The sequence below is a fragment of the Bos taurus genome, chromosome 7 (genome assembly GCF_002263795.3).
Source record: "Bos taurus isolate L1 Dominette 01449 registration number 42190680 breed Hereford chromosome 7, ARS-UCD2.0, whole genome shotgun sequence".
NCBI classification, from domain to species: Eukaryota; Metazoa; Chordata; class Mammalia; order Artiodactyla; family Bovidae; genus Bos; species Bos taurus.
The window spans coordinates 30,423,685-30,438,420 of NC_037334.1; the positions used below are offsets into that span (position 1 = coordinate 30,423,685).

General features: G+C 36.8%; 2 protein-coding genes across 7 annotated transcripts in view; one reads left to right on the top strand and one right to left on the bottom strand.

Moving 5' to 3' along the window:
• Positions 1–14,736, top strand: part of CEP120 (centrosomal protein 120) — an 83,709-nt gene that overhangs the window by 65,860 nt on the left and 3,113 nt on the right. For all 6 annotated transcript variants that reach the window (XM_059888285.1, XM_059888284.1, XM_005209108.5 and 3 more), the window contains 2 exons: positions 4,031–4,129; positions 13,112–13,257. In XM_059888285.1, the coding sequence (XP_059744268.1) occupies positions 4,031–4,129; positions 13,112–13,257 (245 nt within the window). The remainder of the gene's footprint in view (positions 1–4,030; positions 4,130–13,111; positions 13,258–14,736) is intronic.
• On the bottom strand, positions 178–3,802 carry LOC112447392 (ER membrane protein complex subunit 5-like). Its single transcript, XM_059888697.1, has one exon. It carries the CDS (start codon positions 1,494–1,496, stop codon positions 1,101–1,103), a length of 396 nt encoding a protein of 131 aa, XP_059744680.1. The 5' UTR covers positions 1,497–3,802; the 3' UTR covers positions 178–1,100.

The following is a 14,736-nucleotide window of genomic DNA, read 5'->3' on the forward strand; positions in this document are numbered from 1 at the left end:
GATGCTAGGTTCCGAGCCGAATTTTATTTTCAGTCTGTAACTTGGCTTATAATTTAAGTGCAAAAAAAGGTTTCCTCAAGTCTCATAGTGAAAAGTGAGTGAAGTCGCTCCGTCATGTCTGACTCTTAGCGACCCCATGGACTACAGCCTACTAGGCTCCTCCGTCCATGGGATTTTCCAGGCAAGAGTACTGGAATGGGGTGCTATTGCCTTCTCCAACTAATTCACTAGTTTAGTATGCAATAAAATAACAGAGGCTTTGAATAAGTTAAACTGGCTAGTAACAACTAATCAGTTTTCTTCAGTGATTGCTGTTCTTCTACATAGGCAGGATAATTAACTCATAGATGGTCTTTCTGGTCTATCTTCAACTATTCTTACACTACATAATCAATCAGGGACATCTTTTTACAGAGAAGAGAACACAGGTAGCTTTATATAAGTTTTGAGTTTGTTAAATCTATTTGTTATGACAGGGGATTTCTGACACAAAAATTGCTCACTGCACACTGAACCCCATAGAAGTGATGAAATAAGACAGCTGATGTTAGGAGGTATATGGGAGTGGGGTAGGGTGAGAAGTCATGGATAAATTAAAAACTGGCAAGTATCTGCTGAAGCAGAGCCACTTTTTAGGGGGCATAAGAAAAACTGATAAGTCACCATTCTGGTCTCTTTAGAGAAATCCATTTGTTGTTATAGAACTTAAGACCATTTGGTACCATTCATGCTGCAAAATGCATTAGTCACACTATTTCCAAAAGGATCCTAAAAACTGTAGTGCAAAAGAAATCTAAGAAAATAAATAATTACAAAACCATCAACATTTTTCAAAGAAGTGTGCTCAAAACAGTGACTTTTACAAAATTGTGAATTTGTTTTAAATGAAAAAAGAATTCTATGAAAGATCAAAGACTCATTTCACAGATAACTTATATTGCATTAATGACTTGATTAACAGTGTACAAATAAGGGTCATAGACCCTTTTTTATTTAGGTCTGAGTGATCAATATAAATACTGATGGGGGAGTGTTTTGTATCCCAGACTCCCAATATTCCAGCTTTGTGTCCTGTCCTGTTATTATAATTTGTAAAAATCTTAACGATGCAGTGATTCAAGTTTTCGTAACTTCAGTGATGTGTTAGAGGACAATACATCTTGGTTTGAAGAATTTGTTGTATCCGAAGGCCGGAACAGTACTCGACCACGATGATTAAATACATAAAATGATGGGTGATTCCTTAGTGTGTCAAATGTCTTATTTTTTAGTTCTGAAGTGGCATCCATGTCTTTAAACTCCCCTGCAATATGAACTATACCATAACAGGTAACTGCAAAGGCCAGAAGTGTCTGAAGAACTGTATCTATTGGCAGTGATTCATCTTCCTTTTCTGTTAATCGCATATAAGAACGATGCTGCGCAGCGGAAAAGGCTGCGTGGGTTAGGGCAAAGAGGCCGATGCCCACCAACCCCTTCCATAGCGACGGCGCCATTACTCCGAAAGAGCAGCCCAACAAAAGAAGCGAAGGGCGGCAGAGCCGTTCCTTCCTCCACCGGCAGGTGTCCACGCAGCGCAGGAAGATGACGTCAGGTCTCTTCAGATCAGATCAGTCGCTTAGTCGTGTCCGACTCTTTGCGACCTCATGAATCGCAGCACACCAGGCCTCCCTGTCCATCACCAACTCCCGGAGTTCACTCAGACTCACGTCCATCAAGTCAGTGATGCCATCCCGCCATCTCATCCTCTATCGTCCCCTTCTCCTCCTGCCCTCAATCCCTCCCAGCATCAGAGTCTTTTCCAATGAGTCAACTCTTCGCATGAGGTGGCCAAAGTACTGGAGTTTCAGCTTTAGCATCATTCCTTCCAAAGAAATCCCAGGGCTGATCTCCTTCAGAATGGACTGGTTGGATCTCCTTGCAGTCCAAGGGACTCTCAAGAGTCTTCTCCAACACCACGGTTCAAAAGCATCAATTCTTCGGCACTCAGCCTCCTTCACAGTCCAACTCTCACATCCATACATGACCACAGGAAAAACCATAGCCTTGACTAGACGAACCTTTGTTGGCAAAGTAATGTCTCTGCTTTTGAATATGCTATCTAGGTTGGTCATAACTTTCCTTCCAAGGAGTAAGCGTCTTTTAATTTCATGGCTGCAGTCACCATCTGTAGTGATTTTGGAGCCCAGAAAAATAAAGTCTGACACTGTTTCCACTGTTTCCCCATCTATTTCCCATGAAGTGGTGGGACCGGATGCCATGATCTTCGTTTACCCACAAAAAGGGCTCAAGGTCTTTGAATGTCCTGAAATTGTGTCAAAACTTTGGTTGTGTACATTTTTCTGGGAATTGGGTGTGTGTATTACATTAGAATCACAGAGGCATTTGTATCATTAAAAAAAGCTAGAAATCACTGATTAGTTTGGGATGAATTAGGAAAATGATGTTTATGTCTAAGTGTTAGCTATATGTTTTGATTATGTGTTTTAAGTTAGTGTGAATAACAATGCAAATGTGAATTATTTTGATAATCATGGCAAAACGGATGTAACCTACCCAGCTTTTTCTGATAGAGTCAGTTTAGTGGGTTCAAACGATCTTTGTAGTTGTCCTAACCCTCATCCTGGGGCTTGTCCAGGACACTATACCTTCTCCAAGACCTAGGGACATGATCACTTTTATAATTGAATACTATTCTTGTATCTCACAGTTATAAACAGATTTTTGCTTTTCCTCTGACATATGTCCAGTTGTTAAATTACCAATTGTTACATAATTATACTGGACAGTTGTTTTATGTCCAGTTAAGTAATAGGAATAAATCTTTGGGGCATAAGTGGAAGAGATCATATTTGATAATCTCAGAATATTATTCAGCTTAAGACATATGAGTCTAGTTGTGAAATGTCAACACATTTAAATCCAAGCTCTAGGGATTTGTAAAGCAGCAAAAACCTTGACTCCGTGTAGTTATATATTACTGCAGAGAACGTTCTGGTCTTTTGTGAAGGGGTTTTGGCAATCTGCTTTTCCTTTCATTTTATTTCCCCCTGAGTTTTCTGAAGTTTGAATATTTGGATAGTGTCTTCGATTTTATTTTTCTGCAAAATATTAGGAGTTGTGTGTATGGGAAAACACTAGAATTGATATTCAAAAACTGCACCAGTTTAGATGAACAGTATGTTACTGTAATTCAGCCATATTATCACCTTATCACTTCAATAGTAAAACTGTCTGTTGGCTGCATGAATTTGTTTGGTACTTGGTTTGAAACTTTGAGAGAGTACATTCCAAGACCTAGCCAAGTTGGCTTCAGTTCATGCACAACAGATTGCCTGCTGCAAGTATAAATAACTGTATTTTAAAAATTGAATCTCTTTCGTGTTTCTCTTCATGTGTTTGAGGAAAAATAGAAAATAAAAGTTAGATGAGTGTTTTTAGGAGCATTGTTTTTCTTACTTGGGTTTAACATTCTTAAAATATTTTTGACTTTGTACTCTTACTAAACTGCTTTCTGATAAAACAGTTCACTGTTCTCAGAATTCTGTGATTTTTGCCAAAATGAGTTATAAAAGTATCTCTACAAGCTCTCTTCACTGTAAGACAAAATTCCACATAATGATAGGTCTCCAAAAGGAGTAATCTGGTTTCAAGGTCGAGAGTGTCAGCTAAATTGGAATGCTAACAACTGCTTTTTGTAAAAAACAACCAAAAAAAAAAAAATGTGTTTTTTTACTCTATGATCTTTGTTATATGTTTTAAATACATTTATAGTAACTGTCTGGAGGTTAAGACTGATTCGGTTCCTTTTAGTATAGGCTGTTAGGCAGTAAAAATACGACTATATTTTAAACAAGAAAATGTTCACGTGCCATAATATTTATAGTAAATTATATAACAGTTTTAGATGATGTCGTATGTTACGCTATATAAACTCTTTTCTTAGGCCAGACTTCTTGTATATATTATCTTTCAGTGATTGTACACAGTGGTATAGTGTTTCACTTGATATGATTTTAATCACTGTTAGGTTGAACTTGAAAGAAAGTTGGAATCTGCAACCAAGTCTAAACTGCATTACAAGCAGCAGTGGGGACGAGCTTTGAAAGAACTTGCCAGACTTAAACAGGTATGTAGTTTATAGCTGATGATGAATTATTCTTTTTATGTCACTTTCCCTTGATTCTTTACAAGTTTGCATATGTGGCAATATCTGTTAGGTTCATATTTGAGTCTCCAGTTCTATATTTGAGATTAGGGCCTTTTTTTTTTTTTAATGTATTATATATAAGATCTTCCTTTCCTTAATTAAAAACTGAAACTTCTAGGTTTTTTTTTTTTTTTCTCCTTAATTGCCACTATCCTCTAGCCCACAGAAAACTGGGAATAATTTCTTCTACTTATGAAACTACCATCCTTTTTTCCCTAGTATTAATTTCTTTCTATTGGGAGTGCCTTTTGGAGGGAGAACTTTAAGAACATATTTTTAAATGTTACCTCCTAGGAAGACATAGTAATTTCTTCATCAAGAAAAGGAATCACAGGGTAGTTCTGCCTAATTTTGTAAGAATTTAAAAGTGATAGTACTTTCCTGAATTCTTTGTTACTTTTTTTCCCCTTCCTGGTACTGGGTGACAAATGCTGTTAGTTTTATGAAAAATTAATTTTAACTTTGGGTTTAATTTCTTCAAATTATTGAGATCAAATAAAATATGAACAAGATTTTCATTTTTATATTAGTAGTTAGTTTATTCTAAGCTTTGCTTCTGTTAAATGTGTCCATTTAAATTCGGAATGAAATTTGGTACATAGGGTCTCTTAGATTTGTTTTTTTGTTTTCTTTAACGTGTCTCTCAAACCATCAAATGTTATTAAAGATCTTTATGGTATTGTTCTAAATGCATACCAGTGTCATAGAAGAGTATTTACTAGACTGCCTGAGAACAGCACAGTTTGCCTTAACATAGCTTGTAGATGAATTGAGATTGTAAGCATAAAATAATATTACACACAGTGAATATGTTTTATAAATGCTCACAGGACTAAGGATAATCATATATAGTATCAGGGCCTCCTGTGTTCAAGGCACTGCCCTAGATTTATAGATACAAGTTAAACATAGGTCTTTGTCTCTCAGGGAGCTTGCCATTTAGTAATAGGGAAGAAAACCATGACATTTACTGCCTAATAGTAAGAGCTCTGGAAAGAACCGCACAGAGTGCTCAAGAGGGGAAGTGCGTTTATTTAATAGAACTTAGAAAAGGCGTCATAGAAGATAAGGTATTTGAGATAGACCTCTGGAGAATTGCTTGTGGTTTAGAGAAGTTGTTGGGCGGGGGGAGAAGTGTTGTAAATACAATGAATAGAATGATTATAGTAAAGAGGCAAAAAGTCAGAAAGCATAGACTTCATGGAGAACAGAGGAGGTCCCATTTTAAAGGTCATTTCAGGAAATAAGGACTAGAACTTAAGTGGTAGCAGTGAGAACGTGACAAAGAGGTTATTTTAAAAGATGTGATTTTGGTAGATTCTGTACAGGACACTATACCTAATCGGATGCAGAGTGGAAAGTCAAAGATGATGTCAGGTGTTCAAGCCTTAGTGTCCAGAAAGTTTTTCAATAGTGGAATTATGGTTATTAAGACAAGAAGCTGATTGAGGCATGGGAAGAAGATAGGACATGCAAATTTGAACATTTTAATTTTTACGGAAAGAAATTCAGTAATCAGAAATATGGACTGATACCTGGAGGATGTTTGAGATTAAGGACAGATGAAGGAATCCTTTGCCGAGATGATAACTGAAGATGTGGTAGATAGAACTTAGAATGCTTATGTTTAAGGAGGAGGAAGGAAAGCTGGTAAGTCTCAGGTACTGTGCTAAGCCCTTCATATCTTTTCATTTCATCCGAAACAAGATCCTATATGGCCTTCCTTAGTGGCTCAGTGGTAAAGAATCCTGCCTGCCAATGCAGGAGATGTGGGTTCAGTCCCTGGGTCAGGAAGATCACCGGGAGAAGGAAATGGCAACCCACTCCAGTGGGAAATCCCTCGAGTAAGAGGAGCCTGGCAGTCTGCAGTCCATGGGGGCACAAGAGTCCGACACAACTTAGTGACTAAACAAGAAGACCTCCCCTGTATAGCAGGTACTATTTCCATTTTATAGATGAAAGAAAGAGAAGATAAGTTGCATCTGAGAAGTTAAGTGATCACACAGATACTAAGTGGTAAGAGTGAGGGTAGAATCATATAACTGAGCATACACTCACGCTCTTTCCCCTTTCCAGTGAGTGTTATGGCTTAATTCCATAGAATCCACATAATGAAAGTATTTCAGAGTGAGCTGTGGAAGACATTAGGGATCTCTGCCTGAGTACTGAAGCAGAAGAAGTAATGATTTGGCCTATGATAAGCAAGGAAAATGCCATCGTTGACTGTTAGATAGACCAGCTCTGGAAATAAGAAATTAAAGTGACTTTGAAAGAGAAGAAGCTAATATAAAGGCATGGTGCCAAGACATTGAAGTTCCCTTTAGTTCCACAGGGAAGAATCCCCATGGAACTGGGAGTAAGGAAATAATGTGATGAGAGAGGCTATTAAAAATAACAGAACACAACTTCTATCAGAGGCAGCGTACATAGTAGTTTAGAACATGGCCTTGGTGTCAAGAGAGCCAAATTGAATCTTGGCTGTTAATAACTCTGCAAATTGGGGAATTTGATTTCTCTGATTAGTCTCCTCATTTGTACACCGAAAAATCTTTCCTCAGGGTTGTCTGAGAATTACTGAGTGGTCTGTAAAGCATTATTAGCGTTTGATACTTTGTATATGCTCAATAAATTGTAACTTGTTAAAAGAACATGAGCCATAATGCTGCTGTGTCACTACACAGTAATGTAGTGTTCTTGGTTTCAGTGGGTGGGGACCTAGTGAGATGGTAGCTTCGTATATTGATGAACAGAACAAATATTCAAAGATTAGAAAGATTTGTGACTGACTAGCTGAAAGATAATGGCAGCAACAAAAATTTGAAAATTTTTAAGTCTAGAAAATAAGATGTTGCTATATATAATAGCTGTAGGGAAGTGGGGTTCAATATAGTTTGAGTAAGAATAGTACTTTGGATGGTAGTTGTAAGGTAGATATTCTGTAGAAACTGACAGAAGGGAGAAAAACCTACATAAGGGCTAATTGTGCAGATATGCAGTAGTGTCAGGCAGCAGGTGCAAAGAGGTGAGAGTGTGTGAAGTCTGGAGAAACATCTCGAGTTGCTTTATGTGTTCATTCTTTCATGAGCACGTACTTATCAGGAGCCTACTGTGTGCCTTGAACAGTGGAGGATGCTCAGTTCTGGAAGGGATAGCAGTTCTCTTCCACAGGAAAGTTCAGCTGGGAGGGCTGGTACTTAACAAGAATATGGCAGGGTTGTAAGAAATGCAAATGAAGTTAGCGAAACTAACAGAAAATAAGTATTAGACAAGAGGACCGTGGGGTTCTCATTTTGTCATTCAAAGCTAAAGGAGAAATGGTTCAATACCAATGTTTCTAATATCAGTATTAGAAAAAGAAATCCAAATTGGAAAAGAAGTGAGACTGTCACTGTGCAGTTGACATGATATGACACACAGAAAATCCTAAGGGTGCTACCAGAAAACTACTAGAGCTCATCATTTTAAAAATAGTTAGAAATTGGTAAGAATAAAAAATAGCAGATAAAGAGCAGGTAGGAAAGAAGTGGAAGACAATGCCTACCCCTGAAGTTTATGCAACTATGAAGGATAAGAGACTAATGCAGTGGTAAATACTTACAAGGCATTACCAAAATCAGTAATGAAGAGACGGAAACCTGTTAGCTGTTGATTAGGCTGTTTCTTCTGGAGAAATTAGGAATTAATTATCAGAGCATAATTATAATTGTCACGTTTCTTACTAAGAAATACCCGTGCAAGAACAATAAGTAAATTGATTTTTAAGTTATATTCATATGTGTATATTGATGGATGATATTGTTTTCACATTGTTTGAGGTAGTTTTTTAAATGTAAAAAATAATGTTTTGAATATAAACATGAACTGAAACTGACTCTTAAAAAAAGGTTCAATTAAGAATGCTCCCACCCAAGCACCCCCTTCTTCTAACATATACATTCTCATATACTTTTGCTATCTTCTGGGTTTGTCCTTTAATTTCTTGTTTTCTGTTTACCCTTTTTTCCTATGCTTTTTCTACCCTCTTGCTTAAAAACCCTTAGCATCGTAGTTTTAGCTATTTGTACCTCATAACAGAAGACATCACAAAAGTTCAGATGCGTTTTTTAAGTTTCTATAAGTGAATTAAGGAGAAAACTGTGTTAAATTACTGATTCAACTCCAGACGTCTGCTTCATGAAGCTTCATGGCAGACCACTTCTATTCCTTATCCCACAGACTTTGTGCTTTAGAAACAACACTGTAAACTAATTTCAGGGTCACTGGGAACTGCTGATGTTCTACAGGCCACATTGTAGAGATGCAGCACTTTACAAATGTAATAGACCTCGGGATTGCCATAGTGAATTGTGCTCTGCCACTAACCATTTTTGGAAGATTAAAATTGATTACTTCATCAAATAGGCACAATTTATATGTGTGAAAATTACTTTAGTTTTTTTCCTAAAACTTTTTATTAAAAACACATTGTGTTTGAATATAAAATTGGAATCCTCTATCTGCTTTTGTTCAGAGGATTGTTTGTGCAACTTCTTGTTTAAATTGGATTAGTACCATGTTAATTTTACATTGCCTCTGGTGAATAGCCACGGGGCTATAATCTCTGCCAGTAATTTGTCACAGCAAAATCCTCTGGAGGGCAGTACAAAACATTTGTGTAGTGCGGATTAGACGGCGAAAGCTGTATCTTAGATTGTTAATAAATGTTAATGACAAAACCCAGCTGGTAAAGCTTGGAAATAAGACCTAATGCTCAGTGCCTATTGCCAAAAGAATGTTTAAACAGAGATTTCCATTACTCAAAGGTGACCTCGTATAGTCAATTGGTGAATTTAAAAAATCATAATCTTCCAGTTATTTAGGAAAAAAATCTTTTCTTCTGATTCATAAGTATAAAAGCCTGTGTTTTTTCATGTTGTAAACTTTTTTGTTCTTGGGTAACTGGGTAGGCAACAGCTGTAAAATATAAATAAGTGTAACATGAAATGGGTCCTAACTTAGAAGACAAGGAAATGATACCCGCACATTCTGGATTTGCTATCTGTGGTATGATGTATAACACTGATTTTGAAGAGTTCTAGTTGTCAGACACTTAAGGGGTAATTTAGGTTTTTTTTTCCCCCCCAATTCTAAGTTAAGATTATTACTTTACTGTGTCCTAAGTACCATATTTACTTAAAAACATTTCTTGACACATTAGAATATAGTTATGGAGGAAGAATAATAGCCACTACTTTTTAAAAAGAAATGAATCATCGTTAAGAGATATGAATTTGTTGTTCTGGGCAATTTAACATTTTCATCATGTCTGATACATTTAAACTAGGTATGTTTGTTCGCAGGACAGGAAACAGAACTAAGATTTGGGTAGGACGTGGGCCCCTTACCATATTTGTGCACAGTAGATCTGTTTAAAACTGAGCTGATATATTTAGTTAAAACAACACAGACTTCATTGGCTGACATCAGCACTATCTTGTCCAGCCTCCTGCTTATCCACTCAGAGTAATTAATTTGATTAATTTATAAGTAATTTAGCCAAGGATGGGATGTAAATCTTTGTTTAAGAAAACAGTTGGAGGTCCAAGTCTTGGTTAAAAACTGTGTCTTGAAGCCATCCAGGCCCTCCTACTGACTTGTCAGCTCTGGGTTATTTTCAGAAAACTTGACTTGAGTTCCTTAGTTTAGTTGTAAGTTTTTCCCACAGACTTACATGGTATGTGTGAGTGGGAGAGTAAGTAGTGGCCGCGTTTTAGCCGCTGTTTAGTCTAGTGTATGTGTGTTTACATCTCCTCTCTGGATTTATAGGCAGCCAAGGCAAAATAAAGCTTATACTCACTTGATTGAGGAGCCTTTAACCCAGAGCACCTGGCGGCAGAGGAGCTGTCCTCGGACCCCTAGCTTTTGTGCATGTGGGGTTATTGCTGATGCTGCACACTGGATTAAAAATTCAGGGCCTGTAAAGGCTTTCCTTATGGTTTAGAATTAAAGTGTGTCAAGCTTCATAATGTTACAGTTTTACAAAGTAACCTAAAATTAAATCATTGACCTTTCCCCCACTCTTTGCAATTATATCTGCTCACTGTAAAAGAAAAAAAGTCCAAATTTTTTGCAGCATAACATACAAGATGAAAGTCACTAGTAACCTTATCACTTCTTCAGCCAGATACAACAATCCAGTGTGTTTTTTGTCTGGATTTCTTTTCCTTTATTTTCTTAATAATTACTTTTGAAATGAAACATGTTATATGTTCCACAAAGGGAATCAAAGAAGATTCTTACGCTCCTCAACCCCCACCTTCTAGTTTAAGAAGCAGCATTATCAGTGCTGTGTGCCTTTTCTCACCTGCATCCCCTTCACAGGTAACTGCTTTGCTGACTTTGGTATTTATTATTCCTTTGCTATTTTTTTTTTAATAAGATTATAAAGACACTAAAATATTGGTAAATAATACTATTTACTTTTGCATGTCTTTAAACTTTATATACATGGAAATACTCTGAATCATTCTGTGACTGCCTAGCGTGATTCAAAATCGTTTTTGCGATTTAACTCTTTTGATGTGGTAGCCTAATTTTGTTTTTATGGTTCACACAACTTAAACATATAGTAAGACAACACTGAAAAATTTTTTACATGTGAGCATTTCTGTTTCTGTCTAAAAGTAGAACTTCTGGGTAGTAGAGTTTGCTCATTTCTGCTTCACTAAATGTTGCCAAATTACTTTCTGAAGAGGTTGTGCAAACCTGCAGTTCCCAAGAGGGGTGTGTAATTGTTATTCTTCACACCATGTCGAACACTTGGCTGTTATCAGATGTATACATTTTTTCCAGTTTGGTGGGCATGAAGTGGTCTCACTCTGTGGTTTACTTATTTATTTCCCTGATTATTGACTTTGAGCATCTTTTGTTTACTCCACTTGCATGTAGAATGTCTTTTGTTTTTTGCTCAGTAGAAATCTACAGATTTTGGAATCACCAGACAGAAAGTTAGAAATAACTACTAGAAAATAAGCGATATGATAGAGAAATGTATTAGAGAAGTGGAACCTTTTCAATCATGTAGACATCCTGGAACTGAAAAGTTTTACAACGGAATTGTAAGTTCAGTAGATGAATTAATAGCAGAACCAAGGATATGTGAGCTGAAGATAAACCAATAAAAATATCCAAACTGGAAGAGAAAAAAGGATAGAAAATGCAGCATAGAACATGTGACACACAGGATCGGTATATGGAACTGGTTACCTTTTGTGTAACCGCTAGTCTGTGTGGGCTGCTGTAACAAAACAGCACAGACTGGATGGCTTATAAACGACAGAAGTTTGTTTCTCACATTTCTGGAGGCTGAAGTCTGAGATCAAAGTGTACACACAGTCGGTTTCTCTGTCTGGAAAGGATCCACTTCCTCGTTTATAAATAGCCATCTTTCCACTGAGGTTCTTTTTTAAATTAAAATAGTCAAAGTCAAACAACTAGAACTCATCAGTGAATTTGGTAAAGTTGCAGGCTACAAAATTAATACACACAAATCTGTTGCATTCCTATACACTAACAATGAAAGATAAGAAAAAGAAATCAAGGAAACAGTCCCGTGTAGCACTGCATTAGAAAGAATAAAATGCCTAGAAATAACCCTACTTCTGAGTGACTTCACTTTCACGCATTGGAGAAGGAAATGGCAACCCACTCCAGTGTTCTTGCCTGGAGAATCCCAGGGACGGGGGGAGCCTGGTGGGCTGTCGTCTCTGGGGTCGCACAGAGTCGGACACGACTGAAGTGACTTAGCAGCAGCAGCAGCAAGGAGGCAAAAGACCTATACTCTGAAAATTATGAGTACTTTTCATCAGTGTAAAAGAATGAAAGAAATCAAAGATGACACAAACAGATGGAAAGATGTACCATGTTCTTGGATTGGAAGAAACATACTGTGAAAATGACTATACTACCCAAAGCAAGCTACAGATTCAGTGCTGTTCCTATTACATTGCACAAACTGTTTCAGAAACTAGGAAGAGAGAATAATTCTCACTTAAAAACAATGAGACCACCATTATCTTCATTCTAAAATCTGACAAGGATGTTATAATAATATTAATTGGTCAGTCAATCTCGTGAACATACACGTAAAGCTTGTAAGTAGCACAACTAAATTTATTAAACAAAGGGGACGTTGACTGTCACCTTAAAAAATGAAGAAATCAAATGTTCTTTTCAAAAATGCAGAAAGGCAGTACCCGTTCATAGTAACAGTCTAGAAAGGTTCATGAGATCACTGTGTTAGACGGCAGGATGTCTTACTGTAGCATTCCAAAATGTCTGTTACTAAATCATGGAATATCCATTCTGTGGAATGTTACACATTTATATAAAAGAAATTTTATGTGCATAGATTTTTTGTGAGTCTGAAGAGTGGAAAGGCATATTATTTCTTGAGATAGAAGTGGAATTAATTACTAGTTCAGGGGCAGTTATTGAATTTTTCTTGGTAACTCTGTATAATTTGTATTTTATATAATTTGTATACTTTATCATTCCTTTATAATTGTAATTTCTTATATAATTTTGATAATTAACCATTTCTTAGATGCTACTCTTACCATTGCTCTTGTGTCAACTTACTGTATTGATAGCAGACTCTCTCTTGCCCTTAACTTCTGTTATCTTATATTTAGCTAACCTCAATCACTGATTGGAACATGAGTGGTTATGGCTTATAACAGGAAGGGTTTGTCATGGAAAAGTTTGTAAAGAGAACATGGACATTTCTAGATAATATGTGTCTGCAGAATCTGCAGTGTATGGCTATATCATGAGTACAGTCAAGGAGGGTTATAATCACAAATCAAAGTCATAAAAGTATATGTATTCCTAACATGAGAGATCTGGCTTGTTTCTTTCAAGCGAGAGCAAGAAAGTCAAATGGCTCGTCTTAAAAAACAGCAGGAAGAATTGGAACAGATGAGACTACGTTACCTGGCCGCTGAGGAAAAAGATACAGTAAAAACCGAGAGACAAGAATTGTTGGATATAAGAAATGAACTGAACAGGTATAATGACTAAAAAATTACTTTCTTTTCCATACAAAAACTCAAGTTCAAATAGTACAACTTTTTATTTATTCATTGGTCCAGGGAGAGTACAACATCACGTCTAATAAGGGACATCATTTCTAAAATGTAGCTAAGTTATATAATAGAAAATCTTTGCCAAAGACCATTACTCGCACATTTTTTTTGGCCACGAATGTAGCTCTGTTTAGCTTTTTTGTTTCCATAGCATTAGTACTTTAAATTTTATTCCTGTGTGACTATTTCAGATTTATTGCAACTATTTCAAGATAATTAATGATGATGAATTTAATTATATAAAGTATAACAAATTTCAAACATTGTTATATTATTTATATAAATAATAGATTAGCTCTTAATTATTGCCCTTACTGTGTATCAGCAGCTATTTTAAATATCTCATATGCCTATCTCCACTGTTTGTTTTTTTTTTTTTAACTCTGCAAAGCAACTTTTTGAGGAAAATAATTAATCCCATTTGGAGATGAGGAAACTGAGTTTTAAAGAGGTGTAAGAACCCCTTCCAAGGTCACACAGCTAGTAGGTCAGGGGGCTGGAGTTTAGATCTGATGCCGCAGGCTGTGTTTGTAACTGCTCTGCAACACTGGGCTTCTCTGTAGTGTCATGGTGCTCTTAGTTACTATTTTAAGCATTTCGTGTTAGAGAAGTAATCGTTAGGAAGCAATATTAAAACAAACTAGTGTCTTTTTGGAGGAGAATGTAGGGGAAGACTTTTAATGTTTATCAGGAGACTGGTATTTTGTTGCAGCGAAGCATACTGTCTTAGCTTGGCTGGCATAACAAAATTTCATAGGTTGGCTTAAACAACAGAAATTTAGGAGGCTAAAAATTCCAGATTAAAGCACCAACACAGTTTCTGGTGAGGACTCTCTTCCTGGCTTTTAGACAGCTGCCTGACCACTTGTCCTCACAAGCTCTCCCATGTCTCCTGTAGGAAGTGCACAAATTGCATCATGACAGCCCCTGGCCCACGCGCTCATCTAAGCCTAATTCTCTTTCAAAGGCTCCATCACCAGACACCATCGCACTGGGGGTTGCATCATATTCATTCAACATATGAATGTGGGGAAGACACAGTTCAGGATATAGGACATGCATTTGACAGACTACCCCGTGATATATCCCTACACAAACTGGGGAAACTCAGTCACTGTATCCGGTGGATTTGGAGCTGAATTACACCAATGCATTTAGAATATTAATGTATAAATATCAGTCAGAAAAAGGTCAAGGTCTTTAGTACATGCTACAGGGCTCAGTTCACTCTGTTAGTCTCTTAATTCAGCAAATACTTACTTGGTGTCAACTGTGTCACAGATCTGGAAGATGTTACGAATTAATTTTAAAATGCCGCTTGCTTCCAAAGTTTTGCTGTTGTATATAGTAGTTTAGCAAATGCATATTAAGCCGCTACTCTTTGCCCAGCACTGTTTTGGT